The 23,520-nt window shown below is 39.3% G+C and overlaps 1 protein-coding gene across 3 annotated transcripts in view; it reads right to left on the minus strand.

The window, feature by feature from the left end:
• Window positions 1-4,300: 4,300 nt before the first annotated feature.
• NAA15 (N-alpha-acetyltransferase 15, NatA auxiliary subunit) overlaps window positions 4,301-23,520 on the minus strand; it is a 51,062-nt gene continuing 31,842 nt past the window's right edge. For 2 of the 3 annotated variants that reach the window (XM_089525777.1, XM_089525778.1), the window contains exons 9-20: window positions 22,450-22,556; window positions 21,893-21,965; window positions 21,031-21,200; window positions 19,364-19,516; window positions 18,795-18,923; window positions 17,519-17,732; window positions 16,560-16,753; window positions 14,485-14,593; window positions 12,584-12,682; window positions 10,544-10,687; window positions 6,006-6,103; window positions 4,301-5,717 (exon numbers count right to left, since the gene is read on the minus strand). In XM_089525777.1, the coding sequence (XP_089381903.1) occupies window positions 5,517-5,717; window positions 6,006-6,103; window positions 10,544-10,687; window positions 12,584-12,682; window positions 14,485-14,593; window positions 16,560-16,753; window positions 17,519-17,732; window positions 18,795-18,923; window positions 19,364-19,516; window positions 21,031-21,200; window positions 21,893-21,965; window positions 22,450-22,556 (1,691 nt within the window). In that variant the 3' untranslated portion in view covers window positions 4,301-5,516. Of the gene's footprint in view, window positions 5,718-6,005; window positions 6,104-6,279; window positions 6,714-10,543; window positions 10,688-12,583; window positions 12,683-14,484; window positions 14,594-16,559; window positions 16,754-17,518; window positions 17,733-18,794; window positions 18,924-19,363; window positions 19,517-21,030; window positions 21,201-21,892; window positions 21,966-22,449; window positions 22,557-23,520 lie in introns of those variants that run through there. The other variant, XM_089525779.1, reaches the window with a different exon arrangement.

Raw genomic sequence — 23,520 nt, forward strand, 5'->3', positions numbered from 1 at the left:
TTGTGCGTTCTCAGCGGGTGACAACCATCCAAGTCTGTATATGAAATTTCTACTTTCTGTAGAGGTTCCTGGTAAGGACATAGGACCTACCATGTGTAGTTGGTATGTATAATAAATGTTTAGAACTTGATGATTTGGGGGAGTTACTACTAAGATTTGAGTGGATATGTGAGTTGGTCAGCTTGTATGGTCAGCTTGTATTTGAGGGAGGAGGAAATCCTGAAATCTCTTTTCTTGTATCTTGCATCCATTTATACGAGTCCTATTCTCTGGAGCAGCAGAAAACAGCTTGCTCCATCTTCGAAGTGACATCCCTTCAAATATTTAAACAAGGCTATCATATCACATCTTAACCACCTCTTCTCCAGGTTAAACATACCCAGCTCCCGAAATTTCTCCTCATAAGGCATGGTTTCCAGGCCCTTCACCATTTTACTGGCACTCCTCTGGACATGCTCCAGTTTCACAGCATCGTTTTTGAATTGTGGTGCCCAGGACTGGGCACAGTATTCTAGGTGAGGCCTGACCAAGGCAGAATAGAGTGGCACTATTACTTCCCTTGATCTAGACACTATACTTCTATTGATGAGCTCATTCTGCATTTAGCTTTTCTGACCTACATGTGCTCACTATTTGTTTGAATTCTTCTTTGGTGATTATCCCCCTTTTCCATTTCTTATACATGCCCCGTTTAAACCTTAGCTCCATTGAAAGTTCTTTAGTCGTCCATCCTGGTTTCTTGAGACATCTCCCATTTTTCCTCCTAATTGGAACTGTTTGAAATTGTGCCTTCAAATATCTCCCTTTTGAGAAATTCCTGTCCGTCCTGAACTCCCTTCTCTCTTAGTATTCCTGACCACGAGATCACCCACAGTATTTCTCTAAGTTTACTGAAATCAGCTTTCCTAAAAGTCTAGAATGCATGTCTGACTATGCCTGGCTTCTCCTTCCCACTGTATAACAAATTCCAGGAGAACATGACCACTCCCACCTAATGGCATCCTTACTAGATTATCCCTGATGGTTAGGATCAGATCTAAAATAGCTGACCCCCTTGATGCCTCTTCCACCTTTTGAGCAATGAAATTGTCTTCCAGGCAAGTAAGACTTTGTATGGGCAAGAAGCTAAAGTTCTATTCAGATCCAACATTCTGTTTCCCACAGATGCTTACCTACACATAGAACATTAAAGTAACAGCTCTTGGCCTCTGAAGCTTGATGTTCCACTTAGCATTAAAATGGATAGACATTCATGAGGAATGAGGCCATCTAAACTAGCGGGTCCAACATAAAAAGGATGTGGTGGTTGGTTATTATGCCAATTCTGACTATTAAAGGTTGGAAGGTTGGCAGTTCAGGGCCCAAGCACCACATGATGGGGTGAGCTCCCATCATTAGTCCCAGCTTCTGCCAACCTAGCAGCTCGAAAGCATGCAAATGCTAGTAAATAGGTACCACTTTGGTAGGAAGGTAACAACATTTAGTGTAGTCATGCTGGCCACATGTACACAGGAGTCTCTTCAGACAACACTGGCTTTGCAGCTTAGTAACGGAGATGCAGTCGGTTACGACTAGACATTCATGTCAAGGGAAACCCATACCTTTACCTTTTACCTCACATCATGCCAGAAATCCCACGTAATGTGTGAAAAGTTTCCTTTTTCTCTCCTAGATTACCAGTTGTATGCCTTCAGATCATTTCCAATTTATGGCAATCTTAAAGCGACTGTATCACGACCCTTGTTTTTGTTGGCAAGATTTGTGCAGAGGGCATTTGCCTTTGCCTTCCTCTGAGACTGAGAGGTTGTGACTGGCCCAAGGTCACCCAGTGGGTTTCCATGGCTGAGTAGGGATTTGAACCCTGGTCTCCAGAGTCCCATACTGAACCACTACACCATGCTGTCTCGCCAGTTATACATCCATTAACAAATTCCTTAGTTACCTGATGTATGCAAAGAATATATATAGCAATGTGCATATAGCAATTCACATTAAGAGCTGCCCCCCAGTAACAACATGGCTCCTTGTCAGAGGTTGAATGTACACAGGCAAAATAATGTATCCATACCTTGATCTGAGTCCTGCTGGAACACACGTGTACCTCTGATATGAAAACTATTTTTGGAGTTTTAAAAAAACAAACATATGGTTTGACTCCTGAATTGGAATCAAGGTGGAATCAGGCGCTGGGAGGCATGGAGTCATTGGAAGTGTGTTGCCCAGGCTTTTGCTCATTTACGAAGGGCTAAAGGGTCAGCACCATTTCTCCCACCTTGGCATGCTGGACACAGATCTTTGAATCTTTGCTCACCTTTTGAGTAGGCAATGGGGTTTGTGTGTCTCATGAGGCCAGCACATAAAACACCTTCCTGGGTGTTAATTAAATAGGATTTACATCTGACTTAAGATTTTTCCACATTATCATATTGGTAGCCCTCACATGTGTTGCTACACCCTATTTCCTAGGAATTAAGTTTAAAAAATGAGGCAGCAAGTTAGGGGGAGTGGAGGCAACACTTGTAAGAGCTGACATAACTGCTCTATTTGCCCAATCCAATGGAAGTGAAGGTGGGTGGTCAGAATGATAGAAAAGGTGTAAATGTGCCCATGTGGGGGGAGATTGCTGCTACAGACATGTGAAAGGACATAAACTAATATGGAGAACACATGCACACAGCAGGAACGCCTCCTTCTACCAGTATGACAACGTGAATGTGGTCCTGTATGGACACTGCAGTATAGCCGGGATACAGTCCTTGTGTAATTTCAGTCCAAAACGCAACTGATGTACTAGTGTAGTTTCCATGGGTCATCATGACTACAGACAGCTTTTACTGGACTGCTAGTACAACAGCTGTATGGCCAAGTTAGGAAAAACATACACAACCAAAAGTAATTACTTTTGTCATTAAGATTTGTAGATGGCTTCACATAGTTGCAGAGTATGCTTAAGCTTTAACTCTCAGTTTGAATATAATAAAATTGGCACAATATATACTAGACAACTGTAAAAAATTTCTCTAACATACTAATTAATTAAAATTACGGAGTATAGCTAGTGCAAAATCACAATGTATATTTTTAAAGAGATGTACAGATGACCAAAAGCAAGATTCCAGATTAATGACAGCTTGCTACTTTTCTTTAAATTCTTTTCACAGAAAGAGCAATAGTCTCTCTAAAGAGATGTACAATGAAAACCAGCGTCAACTGTCCAGTTAGCAACCTTTTTAACCATTTCTTACGTTATACTTTACTTTAGATCTTACTGAATCTTCTACTGATGCAGCCTAAAACTGCAATAACCTTTTAAGCTGCCGCATCGCACTGTTGACTCATATTCAACTTGTAGACTACAAGTTGAACTTGAGTCAACAGTGCGATGCAGCAGCTAAAAAGGCCAATGCAGTTTTAGGCTGCATCAATAGTAGTATCTAGATCAAAGGAAGTAATAGTGCCACTCTATTCTGCTTTGGTCAGACCCCACCTGGTGTCCAGTTCTGGGCACCACAATTCAAAAAGGACATTGAGAAGCTGGAGTGTGTCCAAAGGAGGGCAACTAAAATGGTGAATGGTCCTGAAACCATGCCCTATAAGGAACGACTTAGGAAGCTGGGGATGTTTAGCCTGGAGCAGAGAGAGTTAAGAGGTGATATGATAGCCCTGTTTAAATATTTGAAGGGATGTCATATTGAGGAGGGAGCAAGCTTGTTTTCTGCTGCTCCAGCAAACAGGACACGGAACAATGGATGCAAGCTGCAGGAAAAGATTCCATCTCAACATTAAGAGGAACTTCCTGGCAGTGAGGGCTGTTCGACAGTGGAACACACTCCCTCGGAGTGTAGTGGAGTCTCCCTCCTTGGAGGTCTTTAAACAGAGGCTGAACAGCCATCTGTCAGGTATGCTTTGACTGAGAGTTCCTGCATGGCAGGGTGTTGGACTGGATGGCCCTTGTGGTCTCTTCCAACTCTGTGATTCTGTGAATCACAATAGACAATGTAAATTCCCATGGAATTTGTAATCCTCACAGAGGGATTGTATTTTGCAGAGTTATTTACTAATAACTCTAGAAGCTATTATTGCCAGGTTGCAAATTACAGTCTGTAACAGCAGCTGTTGTGGTTACTTTATTGGAGAAAGAAGACAGGAAAGGGAAGTAGTGTCTCCAAGCACTGCTGCATTATGCATTGTGTGATTTCACCAACACTGTAACTATTTATACAAATTGTTATTTAAACTGGTCTTCCACTACATACATTCTCTCCTGATAAGTGTTTTCAACATTATACAGTCAGACAACTCTTTTTCAAAACATTTTATTGCATTATATTTGGTACCTTATGTTTGACAAAGGAAAGTACATCTTTAACTGCAGGAATAAGAAGCTGGTCTGTTATCGAAAAAAAATCTTGGGCCCGTTAAAAGTTACAAAGTCATGGGCTTGCCTGAAACAACTGAGCAAGAAATATATTCTTAGAAATGTAGGGCTTCAAGTATTACAAACCTGTGACACTGTGGAAAAGTTCCAGAGGTATCTAAACTGCAGCACTTTTTCTGCATAACGTGAACAAGGCCTGCTGAGGTTTTGAACAATTAAGTCTCTCGATCAGTCACAAATCGGTAGCCAGGAGTTCCTCTTTGAAATTTCAAGCCATAGTTATGTTCGTTCATATTTTCACTGTACGTGAAAAAATCATGCTGTCTTTCTAAAGAGTTGGTGCCACATCACAGTGCATAATTTCATTTGGTTCTTGCATTACAGTTTTAAAAAGTTTAGCCAAATGATACTATCATGCTCATTTCCTAAACAGCAATGTTGATTTCTTTTCAAATTTTTAATTAAAACAAAGAGGATGTTCTAACCCATTCCTTCATTTAAAAACTGTGGTGCAAGAACACCAAACTGATCACGTGCAGTAAATTTCGGAGACACAACAAGCTTATTGAACACCTTATGTTTTGTTATTTTGTTTCACACATTAAGTCCCAGTCTCTACAACAACATTATATATGTGTTGCAGGTTTGTTTGCAAATATTGATTCACATTGCATACTTTCAAAGGGTAGATCATCTCTGTATCAAAACCAGTCAGATGCTAAAGCCCCAACAACTCTTTGTGCTCAGTGAAAAGATCCAGTGCTAAAACAGCATTTTTGCTGTCTGAGATAGTCATCTCAACAAGACAAATTTAAAGTAATATTTCTGCCACACACCTGCTCCAATGGGTGTTGAGCCTTCAGATTCCATATAAATTAGTTTAAAAATGGGGTATGTAGATAAGGATACTTTTCAATTTTAGCCGTGCTTAGTTTTTCTTTAACTGAGCCACCTATATCCAGTAATACGTTACTTTATATTATATACTTCGTCAGCAGGATAAAAAAAGTAAAACTTTGAAGGCAACCATTTTTACTCCTTCCATTCTCTGTGTAGTTAGAACAATTCAGCAGGTGCGTGACAAAAATATTATACACCAGATACGGTCCAAAATCATTCCACTCCTTTAAAAAAAAGTTCATATTTCATTGGCCAGTTCTTCGGTTTCCGCAGATATATCTCCATTAACTGTGATCTTCATATCCTCTTCATATCCAGGGGGCATAAAAGCCAAAGCATAAGGAAAAAGCTTATGACAATTTGCTCTGTACATTTCAGCTGCTTCTTTACAGTTTCCAAGGCTACCATCATTCAATGCTTCCAATACCTCCATACAAGTCTAAAGGAGAAAAAAAATAGTATTACTGCTTTGAAGAGAAGCTGTGTTTCAATAATTTGCAGTCCCAATAGTCTGTTTTCAGAGAGATATCCTGCATACACATCAATGTCAATAGTGAGCAGAACATAAAAAGGGACTTTGTCATACATATTATCAGTCAGATGCTAAAGCTCCAACAATTTTTTGTGCTCAGTGAAAAGATAAGTTAATTAAATTAAATAACTGAGACTGGATTAGAAGAGCAAACACTAGGGGCCAAGGAGAATAAATAATTTATTCAAAATTTACCTGAAGATTTCTGTTTATAAGGGATTCATCAAGGCAAGTTGCCAATTCCACAGCTCTTTTCTGACTAGCTGGATCCAAATAATACACCATTTTGGCAGCTAAGAGAGAGGGGGGGAAATCACCTTTAATTAAGAGTAATTAGATTCAAACAAGCAAAAACCCACGCACAGCAATGACCTGAATTTACTTTTTAGATATATCCTTTTTTTCCTTCTAGAAAAATCACAAATAGGTATTTCCACAACATATATAACAATTTCTTTTCATACAGTACAAACTTGGAGTATGTTGGACACTGCATCAAGTCCAGTGTGTCAGAATAGAAGTCACATCCCTCATCCTTACACAAGGGGAAAAAGATGGAAGTACTTGCTTCATTTCCCTTCCCTCTGTAAATAATGACAGGGCTCAAGTACTAAATATTCCCTTCTGCAAATGGAAATGCTTCCACCTCCCACTGGTGAAAAAGGGGTCAGTTAATTCTCATATATTCACCTTGTCATCTCTCCCCAACTGTTGCAGACCTTTTCAAACCAAGTCAGGTCAAATGGGACTGCATGGGTGAAGAGAACTATTTCTTTCTTCTGCTAGCAGGACTATCCCAAGTGCAGAAATCTACTCACAGGTACTCAAGTTCCAAGTCTTAATCTTTAAATACCCAGTCTGTCACGTAATGCACATGCAGCCACATGAACTTACAGCCTGGAACTAATTATATTTAAAGCAGAGGAATCAGTACATTTTATTACAGGACAGTAAGGAAAATACTAATTTTATTTCTGAACAGAAAATCCTCATGGAAGCAAAGGCACAATTGCAAATTCCATCATATTGTTGCAAGGAAAATGTATAACCACTGCCAACTGCAGTGCCTGGGGCTAAGTGGCATAAGTTATGGAACATTTCTAATAGTAACACTTTTGCTATCCGATTACTCTACATAATATGCTTTAAAGCTTCCTTCATCTAATCATCTCTTTCATAAAACATTGTAATGACAATAATTCCAGAGCTGAAATTTCATATTACTTCAGACAGGAGTTTGATACAGTACTCACTTGATTTACTATATGTCTCTCATCATTGAACTATGTTGTAACTGTTAAAGCACCTCCTGACGTTTCAGTTGCAAGAGCCACAAGTGACGTTTGTTGAAGGGCTATTGGGCTGGCCAGGCTCTCACACATAGCAATCCTAACACAGATCACTCTTGCCTTACTGCTAGCAGTAGCAGAGAAAGAGCCAACTTTTAAATATTATTTTGTCACTGCAATTGACAACAATGGTTTATAAAACTCTACATATACAGAAAATAAAATTTGCTACAACTATAATGTTTGCAGGAGAGAGGTAAGTGAGGAAAGTTGAAATGGACTGTTTTGAGTGTCACCGAGAGAGCAGTGCTGAACTGAGTGTATCTTTTCTAGAGCCCTGTTTTGTGTCACCTCAGCCTTCCCTATTTTATAAAACCAATAAAGGGAAGTGAAATAGCTCCAAATCTGTCTTTGCTTGTCCTTTGGCTATGTCACCTTGGTTGTTTAGTTTCTCTAATAATGCAGGATTCCAGACCCTCTAATTCTTATATTTCAATCTTAAAACTGATCTTCCTTTGAAATTATGTGCCTGGCTGCTAGAAGGAAAGCAATTAACTCTTTGTGAGCCAGCTTCTTGGCTTGGCCTCCAGAGATACCATGACTGGGTCTAGAACTCTAGCTTGTTCCACTATGTTGGTAATTTCTGGCTGTAGCTTGTGCCAGAATTGGTGGGAGATTTCAATCCTTCCATTATCATGAGCTGTTACCAGATACATGAGCAAGCCTTACTGGGGCAATATATGGCAAGTGTCGCAGCATTTTCAGTGCATACCCATGAGTGTGTACTGAAATGATTTTTAACAGGATAGAGTCACCTTAGGGTCACCTAAGATGGAAACGACTTGAAGACATGCAACAACAACAACAAGACCCATGTGTGACACCATTCTCTATCCTCCAGTGTGAAGCACAGGTCATGTTCCCGTGTTTGAGGCACTGGACGTCTTTATTAGATGTTTTAAAAGAAAGCTTTAGAATGTGTGAATTTGCATCTTTATATTTTCCATTTTTCAGTCTTATCAACATTTTGTGAGTTTTCTAGCAGTTTGCTGCCAAACTTGTTGCAGATCTCTCCCACCAGGAGGGAATCTAACAGACTGTATGACCGCTCCTGATCTGTGGGATTGTGCACTGTTGTAGTTTTTAAAAAGCAGAGTATATTAACAGAGGTGTTAAGGGAGAGATTGGGAGCACAAAGCATTTAAATCATTTAAGCCAGAACTCCAGGGTCTAGTCAAAAATAAAACTTGTTTACACAATTCGGTGGAAAGAAAACTTTCAGAAAAATAAAATAATAAAAGTATACAGATTTCTGATACATGTTTGGCTATTCTTGATGTCCTGCCATTATGGAAGAGGAGGAGGAAAGAAAAACAACAACAAAAACACAAATCTTTGCAGGCAACTTGTCAGATATTCATGTGATAATAAAAAAAGGGCAGAGTATGAAAAAGTAAATTAATTTTGGGCAACTCCATCATTTGTGTGGCAGCAATTCTGCCTAACTATGGCCAGTTCCGCACAGGCCAAAAGTATGCGCCAAGCGCGCACTAGGGTTAGAAAGGGGCGTCCTTTCTGGACGCCCCTAACCCTAGTACGCGCTCGGTGCATACAAAATGGTGGCGCCGTCCTACACGGGCGTTGCCATCTTGACGATGCGGACGCCTAGCGTCCACACGTCGCGCGATGGAAGTGACGCCATGAGTGCGCAACTAGTGATTTGTGTCGCCACTTCCGGGGCGCAAAAAGAAGCTGCTTTTTGCAGCTTCTTTTTGTTGCGTCCGGGAATCATGCTGTTTGTCCACTGCGGTTCCCAGATGCAGCAACCAGCAGTGCCGGCAGAGCGCCATTTTGGGGCGCTCTGTAACGCGCCCATGTTAAATTTAGCTTTGAATTCAGACAAGTCATTTTTTTAAATCTATGACACGACTGCAATGTGACTGATTTTTCTCAGAAGGTTCATGGTTTTAGGAATGTAGTTTCCCAGATACTTGAAGGACTTGTTCTCTCTCCTCAGATCATTTATGTTAGCAAGGACTGCTTTTGGTATCAGATGAGTCTCACACAAAGTGCTTCTGATTAAGGGGCTGTGCATAAAGGCAGGAAAAGCTGGGTTGGGGCATGGTATCCATATAACACATGCCCTGGTTTTGCCCCCAGGCCAATGTGATAACATGTGTTGCATCAAATGGCACACAGAGTTAACGGTGCTCCTCTGGCGCTGCATCAGCATGATGCAGTGCTGAAGGAGTGACGTAAAACCACAGTGCCACGGCCACCTCACACTTTGCTGGGCTCAAAAAGGAGCCACTTGCGCCCTGCAAAGGCCAGACTGGGGCCGCAGCATATGGTTGCCATGGCCCCGATCCAGTGCAGCTGGAGGTGGCTGGAGGCCACCCATTAGGGGCGGTCTGCACAGCCTCTTAGTAACATTTATTGGCAGTCCTACCACTGATTTAAATAGTCTGTGCATACAGCTATTGCATAACATTGAAGTTTCGTAAACGTCTGTAAGTGACACCCTTCGTGTTCTTGCTGGTCCAGAGATTTGGTGGTAGCAGCAGGGAGATAGAAGAATGTGTGTTAAAGCTAGAATATTGATTGCAAACTCAGAATTAACTGGTTTCTTGCTACTTTTGCTCAATCTTGTGACAGCAATTAAAGTAACTTCTCTGCATGTTCTCCTTTGGCTATTTCACTATAAAAATAGTTCCAGTTTCAGAGTTTATATCATGATTTTGTCTTATATTTTAAGGAAAACAGTATCACAGACATTTCAATTTTTAACATGCCAATCAATAATCAACAGTCTTATGCCAGGAATTCAAATATCTGACCTTGTTAAAAAACAAACTTGGCTAGTTTCATTTTCATATGGATGTTCTTTCTTTCTTTCTGAGAGTAATTGGACATTTGATTCCTTGCCTGAAGTCTGTGGTACACCCAAGAAACATACACTAGGAGAGATTGCTGACCATGTAGTTTAGCCTTAACACACCCTTGACAAAAGGCATCTTGGCATCAACACAAGTGACATGTTGGACTAGACTAGTGTGTAAATTCAAAAGTGACACAGAGTGGGCCCTTCCTATCCATGGTGGTTTTGTTCTGGGACCCCTCATGAATGGCAAAAAAATAGATGGTTGTGCTCCATATTATTCAGTGGTGGTGACATGCACATGGACACATCAACATATCTGTATTCTCATGCCACCACTGAATATATGGGGCATGGCAATTTTGTTTGTTGTTGTATGCATTCAAGTTGTTTCTGACTTATGATGACCATCTCATGGGGCTTTCTTGGCAAATTTCTTCAGGAGGGTATCTGCAGGCAGTCCAATCCAGATTGCCAGCCTGCTATTATGAAGGGTCCACTATATTAATAGAGATTAACATTAAAAATGCCTCAGGAAAAATTGAAATACAAAGTAAATTACATACCAGATAATCTGTGCGGTAGTGAATTATAGTTCTGTTTAAGGAAAGTTTCATTGAAGTTCTTTGGATTAGTTGCTCCAAAAAGCCGATTAATTTCTTGATTCAACACTGTTCTGACCGTTTCTTGTAAATCTTTGCTTTCTGAAACTACATAATTAAAAATAAGCAATTAACTGCATTACACTCTATTAATCCCCACCCCAACCCCATGTTACAGTTGCTCTTCTTATTATATTAAGGCATCTTTCAGGCCCATCAAGGTTTTCAAACTCCCTGTACCAGCCCTTTTTTTCTGGTCAAAAAACTTCAATTACCTCTTCTGGAGGCTTCCAGAAGCAGTGCTTATCTTTTAAAATAGTTCTACTATTTCTCTGGTTATCATTTTAAAAAATACCTATTTTTCAAAACCAAAAATGGGCTTTCAGCCACCTCTGTTTGTTTTTTGTTTTGTCTTGGGGGGCATTTTTGGCAGTCTGTGCAATCCCTGAACTCAGTGCAGTTGTCCATCCTGGCACATCCAAACAAGTAGCTGTTCTCTGAATTTACTCCACAAAGTAGTCCATCTACGTATTTTACAACTAAGAATTTTTATTTGTCTCTATTCTCTCTCTCTCTCATATATATATATATATATATATATATATATACACACACACACACACACACACACACACACACACCCTTACAATGAGCTGAATTATTCATCCATCCAGCCCAACCTTATTTATTCTGACAGGATGCTGTTCACCAGCGTCATGTCTATTCCAGCTACCCATGAGTCCTAAAAACAAGAGGTACCAAGGATCGATCCTGCAATTTTTAAAATACTGAACACATAGAGTACCACTGATCTCTAATTTTCCCCATTAAGATATGGGAATTTATCTGTGTAACTGTATTTCAAATCACTATAGAAATTGCAATAGCTTTCAATATGGTAGGGTCTAGAAAGAAGCTGATACATAGACTGATCATATCATGCAACATAGAAACTGGACTACCAGAGAACGAAGTTGGAAGGAAATCTGGAATCACAAAGCCTCTGTTTTAATGAAAAAGGGCAGTAGATACAACTATCTTGTCTTCCCATTCATGTATTTGGTCAAAGCACTCCAGCATGACAAACCTCTAATATACTGCTCAATTTGCTCCCTCCCGGGTTTATTTCTTCAAAAAATAAAACATCAATATAGTCAACTAGGCATTTAAAATCTTAATATACAATATTTCATATGAAAGGCTCATTTGGGAAAGGAAGACAGACAACAAGAAGTTTTTGTTTTCCTTTTTAGGGGCTAGATATAGATAAAGGAAGTCACAAAGCAAACTATAAGGTCATTTTTAACTGTGGCTGGTTACAGACCGGCACTTGGGACGTCCGCAGGACGTCCCATTTTAAAAAAGGGGCGTCTCTTCTAGACGCCCCTGGCTCTAATACGGACTCTGTCCGTACAATATGGCGCCGGCCGTTCCACACGGCCGGCGCCATCTTTACGTATCGGACGCTGTGCGTCCGAACGTGTCATGGTGCTAATGACGTCGCGAGTGCGCCAGCGGCGCCTTGCGATGTCATTAGGGCGCCGCAGAAAGAAGCTCCATTTTGGAGCTTCTTTTTTGCTCCGCAAGGGAGCTGCACGGTGTGGCTGAAACGGCTCCCTTATGGAGCAAACGGCGGCGGCGGCAGACCACCTCAAAGCGGCGGTCTATAACCTGCCATAGTTTCATTATAGCACATACATTAAATAAATCCTACTGGTAATTTTAAGGCAAGGATGTAATGTTTTGCCCTCCAGATGTTGGACTGCAATTCCCATCAGCCTTGGCAGCAAAGCCAGTGATGATGGATCATGGGAGCTGTAGCCTAAAAACATCTGGAGGATTACAGTTGCCCATCATTGTTCTACAGAAATCTCATAACCACTACAAAGTATACACATGATTTTTTAATTAAATAACTGAGAGTGTAATCAGCTTCAAATTATGAGTACATATTATAGTTTCTGCAAGCATGATTACTAGGTCACATAGTAATCAGGTCCATACCACTGCTGAATAGGTGTATCATACACTCGTGAAGCCATGGATGACTGGGGTCAATAGCAAATGCTCTTTTCACAGACTGCAGCATAAGAAGAAATTTTTCTGTTTGAGGCAAAATAGATTGGCAGTGGATTACAAAATGTTCTCATTTACTAGGGAAGTAAAACCAAGTGAAAAAATGAAATATAGTGCTCAATTATGCTTCTTCAGATATTATAATCAAGATGATTACATTTGAAATTATAATGCCTTGAATAAAAGAGATAAAGATCATTAATCTATGTTTTTATGTCTTCAGCAAACAGAAATCCTCATAAACCCAACCAGCCAATACAAGAAGTTAAAATTATTGTTTTACTCACATACAATTGTTTGAGATACTTGATAATGAAAGAATTGTGCATAATCCTACTAGCAAAAGCCATAACACTTTATGAATGGGGTCTTTTCTAGCAGCTTACCTGTCCCTGCCTTAAATTTTTTCTCCTGGGGGTTGGAAGACTTGAACAATGTGTCATAATTAACATAATTAACCAAGAGTAAACTGGGAGTAACTTGCACACAGTGGCTGGAATCCCGCTGGTGAGCTACATTAGCATAATGGTCCATTACACCACTGGTTGTCCTGTCTATCTTCTTGTACAAGGCAGTGGCAGTAGTGGCCACAGGAAAAGGGGGCTGCTGGCTATGAGAAGCCTGTTTCCAAATGACTAGCTGGAGGGACTCAGAACTGAAGCAGTCTAAGAGGAACAGTTTAAACATTTGTGCCATGGGACAGGTGACTGTCTAAACCACTCCTCCAAGAATCCTTGGCTCAAAGCTCTCTCATCTTTGGAAGCCAAACATATGGAAATAAGCCACTGAAGAACTAACTGCCTCCTTGTCCTGTCTTTGCAGCTTTTTCCTCACTACTATGTGAGGCTCTCACAGTATCTGCCACTCTTGCTGCATTTGCTTCCACTGGCTTTCATTTTAACACTATAACAATTCCAGTTAATCTCTCCAACAAGTCTTAATATGGTGATAAAATTTAGTGTTTGTAATGTGGCATTCACATTACTTGGGCACAAGGATATCTTAAGGTTTCTCATCACAAGGGGATGGCAAGTGATAATTACTTGTAACAGGCAGTTTGGGCAACTAAAGCCTGAAATACACAGGCCAAATAAAGTGACTTCTGGTCACTGTGGGGGCATGGCATTCAAATGGTGCATGCCCCCAAAGCTGCCACAAATAGGAGCTGGGATAATCTGGTTCCTAGTGGCAGATGGCTTGGGACCGTGTGAGGGCGAGTCATGTGGTTAATGCAGTTGTGGTCCGATCGCAGTCAGAGGCCACTTGTGGCCACCCATCTGCTTTGCCCCTAAACCAGTGAGGCATATCATTTTGCTACCACTGAACAGGATCTTACCTGCTGTGTTTTTTATTTGAACCATTTATTATTACTATATTGGAAATAAAAGGTTCAGTTAACCAGGAGAGACTGTTTAAAGAACTGTTCTTCAAATTCTATGAAGTTACTTAATAGCTAGGCAGACTCACATCAGAGTATTTTGCTTTTAAATGAAGATTAACAACATTTTTTCTGACAACGTTTCAGTAAAGTTTCAGTACTCTAAATGTCAAATCATAGATAAAATAAAGATAGATATGGTTTGCAGGTCAACTGTAGCAGCACCAATGCATATCTATGGCATCTTGAATGTATTACAAATAGCCATTGTTTATAGAATTTTTCTACATCTTGTGCACATATTTAAGGCCCAACCATGATCCTCAATGTTCAGAATATGCCTTGAATGAAAGAAACTAGAAAGACATACAGATGTGTCTCATTAGAAACCTAACTTTACACTTTCATTTGCTTGTTAGTGCATTTCCACTTTAAAGTGTCTTTCATTTACCTTTCCTGAAGTAAATTTCAAAGGCAAAAAGATGGGTTTCTATTTTGTTCTTCACCAGATTCTTCAATGGAGTTAAAAATTTAATAGCTTCTTCCAAAGGTGCCTCAACCTAAAGTACAAAAACAAATTACCAAAATAAAAAAAAGCTTGAAAGAGGATAAAAATACTTATGAAATATCACTAAAGAGAAAGAGGCTCTCTTTAGAATTGTTAGTGTCTAGAGTCACCTAGGGGCAAGGAACAGATTAAGCTCAGTTTCCAATTCTAGTCTTTTCTCCTTATAAATACACGGTTGCTATTCACTCCTATTGCAAAAAATAAGAAAGGCACACCTGCATTCTTTTGTGAGCATGACCTTGGATCCCTTTACTGGAAGGGTATCCACTAAGAGGCACTATGGCGCGTTATAGAGCAACCGCTGAGGCCCCGATCCGCCGTTTTCCGGGCCGCGAGGAAGGGGCAAAAGGCCGCTTCCCCGTGGCCTGGAAAAGGGTGTCCTTGGGGCTTCAAGCCCCAAGGACACCCCACGGTGGCGGGGAGGAGGAGAAAGGGGCCGCTTGGCCCCTTTCTCCTCTGCGTCGCTAGGCACAGCCATCTAAAGGCTGCACCCAGCGACGCAAACCTGGAAGGAGCTCTGAAACGGAACTCTTTCCGGGGCCGCAGAAAGGGCGCACTAAGCACCCTCACGCGGCCCCACTACGTAACAACCGCACAGCCTCCAAACGTCATGACATAGTCACGGCGGCGGCCATGTGGAAAGGCCGCCGCCATTTTGTACGTGCTGAGCACGTACTAGGGTTGGGGGGGTGCGGAAGCACCGCCGCTTCCTAACCCTAGTACGTGCTCAGCAAGTACTTTAAGGCCCTATAAGGGGAACTATGACATCTCTATACAGGGCTCTTTGCAATATGTAAGATTTTCCTTCAATTTGTTGTCAGATAGACTAATGTCAAATACTGATAATCTGAATAACTACTGCTGAATATACTCACAATTTTTTTTTGGGGGGGGATTAGTTTATAACACACATTTCTTTCTTTTTTACATATCATATCAACAAATTGAAAAATACTGATAAATTCTGGGAACATCCTGACACAAATGAAAATGTCCAACTACAAGATCAATAGACAGCAACAAAGGCATGAGTGAACCATACTGAACTATGTTTCGTTACAGATTTCTTCTTGATGTCAGTTTTAAAGAGGAGCTGCTTACTTAAAATAATTAGCTTGGCTGTAGCTATGTACCATCTCAAAACTGATTTTGTCACAGTCTTTACGCAATTATTTGCGACTCATCATGCATTAGTACCATGACACACATTACTAATGCAATCACTTCTTGTTTTGAAGATCGTCATGGTCCTCTGTTATCATTACAGTTGGCCCTTCTTATACATGGATTTTTTTATACACGGATCAAGCATACACGGTTTGAAAATGTTAACAAAAGGTATAAATTTCAAATATTGGGACACCATTTTACTATGTCATTATATTTAATGGGACTTGAGCATCCACGGATTTTGTTATCCATGGGGGATCTTGGAACCAAACCCAGCGTATAACAAGGGTCCACTGTATTTGTTAGATCCATGTTCATAAAGATATAAGGAGTACCAAAGGACACACTTCAGGGATCTATTACTGCACTGGCTTAAAACTGTATTGGTGTGTTACAAAGAATTAGTGCTTTCATATTTAAGTTGAATTAAATACATATTTTGCTTAACATATCAGATATGGCAGAAAACAGTATTTACAGATGTTAAAAATGCTATTCACATTGCAGTTCAAGCTGAAATCAGATCTTTTGTAAATAAGAATGGAAATGTGATGTATGCATGTGTGTTGAGACCTCGTTCAAAATAATTTAACATGTACAGTAACACATGCACAGTACAGTTATTTGTTTCCACTTTAATATTTAATGCAACTGAATAACTCACTATGCCCTGACTAATGATTGTGGAAAATCAATTCTTAAGTGGTGCACTATGAAAAGAAATTATTTTTAGCAGTTCTGTGGACTGCATGCTCAAATACAATCTACACTATATGGTCACTGAATACCTTAGCTAGTTTCTCAGGAATAAGCTCTTCCTTTGGGCCACCAATTTCTTCATCGTCATCATCTTTCTTCTTTTTCTGGTTCCGCTGCTGCTTCTCTTTTTCTGCATTCTTTTTCTCTTCTTCTAGCTGAGCCTTTTTCTGAGCTCTCCTCTGCTTATTGCGTAGCTTCTTTAGCTCCTTATCAGACATATTTGCTATTTATGGGGGGAAAATCTATAATTATGTATAGAAAATTCAGTTGCCATCAAGGTAGCTTCACAAAGGTAAAATTATTCATCTATCGATTTAATTTTCTAGCCAAAGTTTTCTCAGACTCCTAATCATGGTTCAAAAGCAGTTGGTTTCAAAGGGAATATAGGGGCTAAACAGACAGGCAAAAAGAGGTGCTTCCAGGCTGACTTGAAGGTGTGGCATTTAGATGACATGCCTTGAAACCAGCAGGAAAGTGCCCTCTAGGAACCTTATGCAGAGAAAAGCCATTTCAAAAAGAAGCAGCTTTTTCCCACTTCTTCCTGGCTTGAAACCATATCATGTGTCCATGACATGAGCACTCCAGCTGTCTTGGGAGCTGGCGGTGCGGTTGGTGGGGTTTCAATATGGCTTCAGAAAAGGCAGCTTCAAACCACTTTTTCTTGTCCATCTGTTTCGCCCCATAGTAACCCATTTAACTCAACTGCACTTGAACAATTCAAAATTTTGAATACGCTCCAATGCTTTAAAAGGACAAACATATCTGTAGGATCCTTAATTCTGCCATTAATTTCTGTATTTCCAGATCAACTATGATGAAATTTATCTCTCTGAAGTTGTGAATTTTTAAACAGTGAATAGTATGCAGTGCAACTATTTTGTCTCATAGGGTAGCAAAGGTAGCACAAGAAAGAAATTTGCTACTGAGCAGATCCACAAAGCTGGGACTGACTATGCTGCATATAACAAGTACTGAGAATATATTATACCTGTATCAGCTTCGTGCTCTTTGTTCTCATCTGTGAGAGGGTTATCATGAAGCTTCAAGTATATTTCTATGGCAATTCTTGCAGCTTTAAAATAAAATGGGTGTTGTCGAAGTACATCTTCTAGTTTCAGCAAGTCCACATATGATCGAAGTGTAATTTTCCTCATACAGTATGTGTGGAAATCAAATTGGTCATCTGTGATTTCTACAAAATGCTAACACAAAATCATGTTATTTAGCAAACATCAGAAATCACAGTAACACATATGTATAAAATGAAATCTCATTATGTATATGCAAGTACTCAAAAAGAAAAAAAAGTCCCAACTATGGTGCATATGAAGGTGATAACACAAAGGATGATTTTCTCAAAGCCATCCAATAGGTTTCCATAGCAGAGTGGATACTTACTTGTAGTAATAACTAAGATTACAGAGACATCAGAAGTACATTGTTCACACCAAAACTGGTATGTAATGTTATTGTAATCTAAAAGTGTTTTTAATAATAATAAAAAAGGATGTAAAATGTGTTACAAGCATTTCAGACTTTATTTTTGTGTGTGGTAGGGAGCATCATACATATTAGATACCACAGATAGTCTTTAGTACAGTAGTAAGTGGTAGTAAATCCATTTCTCGTAATGCCTTCACAATATATTACAAAACACAGCTTTTAAGCAGAAGAAATGGCAGGTATAAAAACAGCAGGAACATGTTTTCAACAAAACAAAATCCTAGAGTCAATTTAGAGGTAATATTAAATACTTTTGGCAGTGAGGAACACCTGGAAGACTATGTTCTCTCCTCTAAACTCTCAGCTTCTCCTCTGTTGAAATCATAAACTACTGTTAGTGTCTTGCTTTTAAGCCTAGCTGAAGTGGGTCTGCAAACTATTGTTCAAAAACTAAGCACAGTTTGCCAATTTATAAAGCATGGCAAACAATGTTATCTAAAAACCACAGATAGTGAAGATAAAAAAGGGGGAGCCACCTAGCCAACAGCTGTGTATCTCAATGACATAAATTTCATAATAACTCACACTCTTCTGATGACTTTAAATGATAGAAGACACAGGCAGCTTAGGTTGATTGCAAAATTATGGCATTAAATAATACAGTGCAAAACTGAGCACAGCCTGTGACTAGGCCCACCCTGCAATGTGTTAAAACATATTCATTACTTAACATATACACATTCTTATGGACCAGAACCTAAAACCTGTTCAGATTGGATCCTGAAAATGGTTAAATTAAGCTGAAATAATTAGATACATACTCTCTCAATTTCATGGCATTTTTTAAGTGCTTCTCCAAATTTATTCATTGCTTTATAAGCTTGGGCACATTCTGTCTGGAACCACATGCACTGCATTTCATTCAAGTTTTCTACTGCTGATGTTCCTTCCTGGAAAGAAAAAAAAACAGAAATATATCAGGACATGACAAGTTGCTATAAATATTTAGCTTATGGAAACATACTATTAAAAACCAAGAGTATTACAGGATTGTTATAACATACAATAAATCAATGTAGTATTCTAACTGCAAGAGAATCAAGAATTTAAATATGCTAAGAGGTTAAAAAAACCAAACCTCTAAACATGTCAGGTATATGCTGGAGTAGGGGTGGGAGAAGCCAAAAGAGTGACCAACAAACTGCAATGTTTATGGTCACTTTAGGCCTCAGTAAAGAAGCATATTTCAGTTGCCTAAATACTTAAAAGAGTCCATATCCTTTGGCACCCAAGAGGACAACATCAGAATTATCAATAACTGAACAGCTAATATTTTCCAAAACTATGTGTGATACTCCTTAATGCAAAGAGCATAATAAAACAAACAAACCCTTGTAAACTTAGAACACATTTCTTCTGCTTCTTTTATCAAGTTTGCTTTCAACATGTACTTTGCACATTTGGAGTTGATAAACCTGTCTGCTGTGTCCAGTGCCTGTGCCTCATCCATCCATCTTGCAGCTTCTTTTATGTTTCCAGCATGCTTGAAAGACCAAAAACAAAAACAATAACTGCACTTAACTGTAGTATGCCATATAAATTATAAAAACATAGAACAATAAGCTAAGAAGAGTACAGAATATTAAATTAGGCTTACAAAAATAACACTACAATAATGCATACATTTCTAGTGAGCAACAAAACCCTCTATGTTTACTAGGGGCTTACTGTCATGTAAGCATGGACAAAGTTGCATGCAGTGCTATTTCCTTATTTGCTACATATATATATTTTAAAAAGTTAACCCAAATCTTCTAAATGAGCTGTCTTGGAAAATGATTACAGTACAAAGAAATTGGGTATAGTTACTCAACAGAGCAGATCTGCAGAAGGAAGGAAAACAGTACAGAGTCGTACTTAAGGACCAACTGCAGACAAATTCTCTTCTGATTAGAAATCTACCAGACACTTTCGTAGCAACCATGATGGCTACAAGTCTGGAACAGCTGTATTAGCAGCAGCTGTCAAAGCAGCAACAGAAACTGGAAATTTAAACATCCTGAGACATAATGTTGAACTAGATATGCCTTTTAGTTTGAGCTGTCTGGACTGTTACATTCTTAAGAATACACTTGCCCCTTGGAATTCATTCCAGACTCCCCCCACGGGTTCCAAAACTCACACATATTGAAGCCCATTGAGGTTAATAGCGGTCGCCCGTCTGCAGATTTTCAAGTCCGCGGACCTGGAGGGGCGACTGTAGTTTCATTTTAGTGAAAAAGCCCTGAGTGGGGAGTTTAAAAATTTGTGAATTCTTTAAATATATGAAACTACCTGGTTGAGTATTCTTTATCCAAAATAAATGGAACTAGAGGCATTTGGAGTTGAATTTTTAAAACATTATTTTTAAATGAAGTAGCACAGTACATACTTATAGTATGCTATATCTGTGAGGCTGAAGAGGGCAGCTGGAGAGAGCCGTGAGAATCTGTGAAATGGTAGGAACTCAAACACAGTGCTTGGTGTGAATCCATGCCTCTTACCATTTCACAGATCTGTGCATCTCTCTTCAGCTATCTCTCGAGCCTCAAATCATGGAACTAATGAATACAGACAGTGACAGCAACATCCTGCAGTTCAGTACCAAGAGCAAAAGAAGGAATGATTATGATAATGGGGGGCTCATTTTGGGACTGGCAATAACTTCCTCTATGGCAGGGATGGCAAGAAACGGGTGCACCAGTGCTGGCTATTGGTAGTGCTCTGGAATGGAGGTGCGATGAAGTAAGAAGGAATGGAAGTTAAGTCTAAGGGTGACTGGGTGTGGGAGCCAGGAGAGATAACATTTCTCACATCTCTCTCTAGCCTCATGAATAAAGGTAAATCCTACACTCCTTTTTCATTCCCAAATCCAAAATATTCCAAAATCAAAGCCTCAAAAGATCATGTCAGTGCTTAAAAAAGTTTTGGGTTTTGGATTAGGGATGTTCAACCTGTAGTACAATCATTATGGGTAGTGCTGTATGTTGCAAGTCTGCTGCAATAATAAAAAGTTACCTTATAGATTTTAGCTTTCACAAGGAACAGTTCTATCAAGGTCGGTGTACTTTCTATTGCAGCATTTATATATTCCAAAGCTATGGATGGTTGCCCAATTTTATCATAGTGCTGTGCCAAGTAGTACTGGACCCAAAGCAAGGTTGTTGGAGGTTCTTCTTTGCCATCATCTGCTTGGAGGAAAGTGGAAATATTGTGTTTTTCATTTAACAATAGACTGCACAAAGAAAGAAGGCAAACACATTGCTTTATCTCTTATTAGCTATTGGGGGACTGGATGGATTTATTGGCAAAATGATTATACAACAGGCTAACAGTATGCTGTTTCACATATATGCGCTCAATTTTTTTTTCTTTTAAGAACTATGCATGTAAGATACTCGCATACTACATGTTTTGAGAGATGCACGCTCCCACTAATGGTATTTCATAAACCATAAGTGGAAGCACATCTTAATGCGAATTAGGAAGATGTTGAAAGAGAAGGTTTAAGGCTCAATTCCACCACTCATCCAAAGCATGGGAAAAAACCTGCCAACTGTGCATCCATGTGAATGATGCAATTCTTCATGTAAATCTCAAGGAGGGAGCAGACTAGTCTTGGCAGCTGAAAACTGGCTCACCCAGATGATCTAAAAATATCAGAATAAAATTGATCCCAGAACTAGATACGTCTGCAGTAGAGGAACCAGTGGACACAGTACAGGAATAGGTAAAGGAAGGTGATGGGACAAAAGCCAGGGCACATATTCTATGGGTTACTTGCCAACTATTCACTATCCCTACCATTTTCTTTATGCAATTAAAACAAGCTAAATATTGTAATAACATAAATACTAATATAAAATACTGCAATACTCACCATTTGGGTTAAATAATCTGCAGCTTTTCAGAGATGTCTCATAACCTACCACCAGCTCTTCTATGATTGCTACCTATATAATGCAAAACAAATGTAGAACAGGCTGCTATTATTTTACTTCAACAGACAATAGAAACAGATGGTCCAATCTGTGTTCACAAAATCCTAAATCATAAGCTGACCAGCACATGCCAAAGGTAGAAACAGGAACAGCTGCAATTCTTATGTATACTTGCAAGGCCCTCTGGGAGAAGTTACAACCATGCTGGCATTCCAGGGAGTATAAAATGTCTCCCTGAGTCACCTGAGCCTCCCATGTTGCACCACGAGTTGTGCATAGTCATCTCCATCCCCAGCAAAATTGACATCCTTATTCTACCCCTACTGAAGTTAGTATTTTAAAAGACATCACTGTGAATCTGTCTACAAATGTTTGTAAGGCCCCAAATATGCTTTAAGAATTGTTTTAGGAAAACAACTGCACACGCTAAGTACATAATTGATAATGTTCTTATACAAAAAGCTCAAACTGTTCAAAGTGCATATGTGTTAGTTACCTTTTCTTTATCTTTGTACAGTGATCGCAATGTATTAAAGACCGGGGGACATCCTTTACTAAAATTCATCCTCAGAAATTTGTCCAAACATTCCTTAAATTTCTCACCTACAAAGAAAAATGCTGTTGATTCTGTTGCAAACATTACTTTACATGTTGCCAGCACATTCAAAACTATATTAATCACTGCCCATTTGCTAGTCCAAAGGAGACACGATATATGATAAGACTCTCCTGCAGCTTTCAGTCTGAAAGGGCGTGCATTTCCAGCTTTGTCTCTACCTTTTCGGGTAAAGACAAGAAGAAAGAAAAAGCTGTCAAACCACAACACAGAGCTGGAAAGTCCAGATTTCTCTACAGGTAGCTGTTAACGGTTTTTCTTGAGATTAATTTGGATGATTTTTTTAACAAAATGAATCTAATTTATAGTCAAAATAATAAACAAATATAAAGAACCTCGAGGAGAGATTTTAAAAAAGAGTGATAAAGGGAGAGGGGGGAGAAAGAAAGAAAAAATAAAGGCATACAATTAATACAGAGTAGGGCTCTAATCTCCCCGAATCCTGACTGTAATGAAAACAATTTTAAAAAAGAGAAAACAGTATCATTCTGCCATTACAGATCCAACTAAATAAACCTACTAAAATTGTTAACAATCACAGCAACGGATTATTGCACTATTAGATTTTGTATTGCTCAAAATATCCGTTAATGGTTTCGTCTTTCAAAAACTCTTCAATTGGTTTATCCTTTAGAACCCATGGCCATTTGGGCTAATTCAGCAACTTTAACAATCCATACTTCTTCCATCATCAGTGCTTCAGTTCATTTGTAAGTCTCAGCAAACAATACTCTTGCTGCTCTTGTTCCAAGCTGAAAAACTAATCCATATTTACTATCCAGTTCTTTATCCATAATGTTGTCTTTGTTAACTACCCTTCAAGTCAACTTTGACTCACAGAAAGCCCTTGGATGAGATATCTCCAAGACCCTCAGTCCTCAACTGCTATACACAGTTCCTTCAGGCTCATGGCTATATCCTCCTTGACTCAGTCTATTTAGTCATCCTGGC

This window comes from Sceloporus occidentalis, unplaced genomic scaffold (genome assembly GCF_023333645.1).
Source record: "Sceloporus occidentalis isolate IW3139 unplaced genomic scaffold, rSceOcc1.0.p SCAF_5, whole genome shotgun sequence".
NCBI lineage: Eukaryota > Metazoa > Chordata > Lepidosauria > Squamata > Phrynosomatidae > Sceloporus > Sceloporus occidentalis.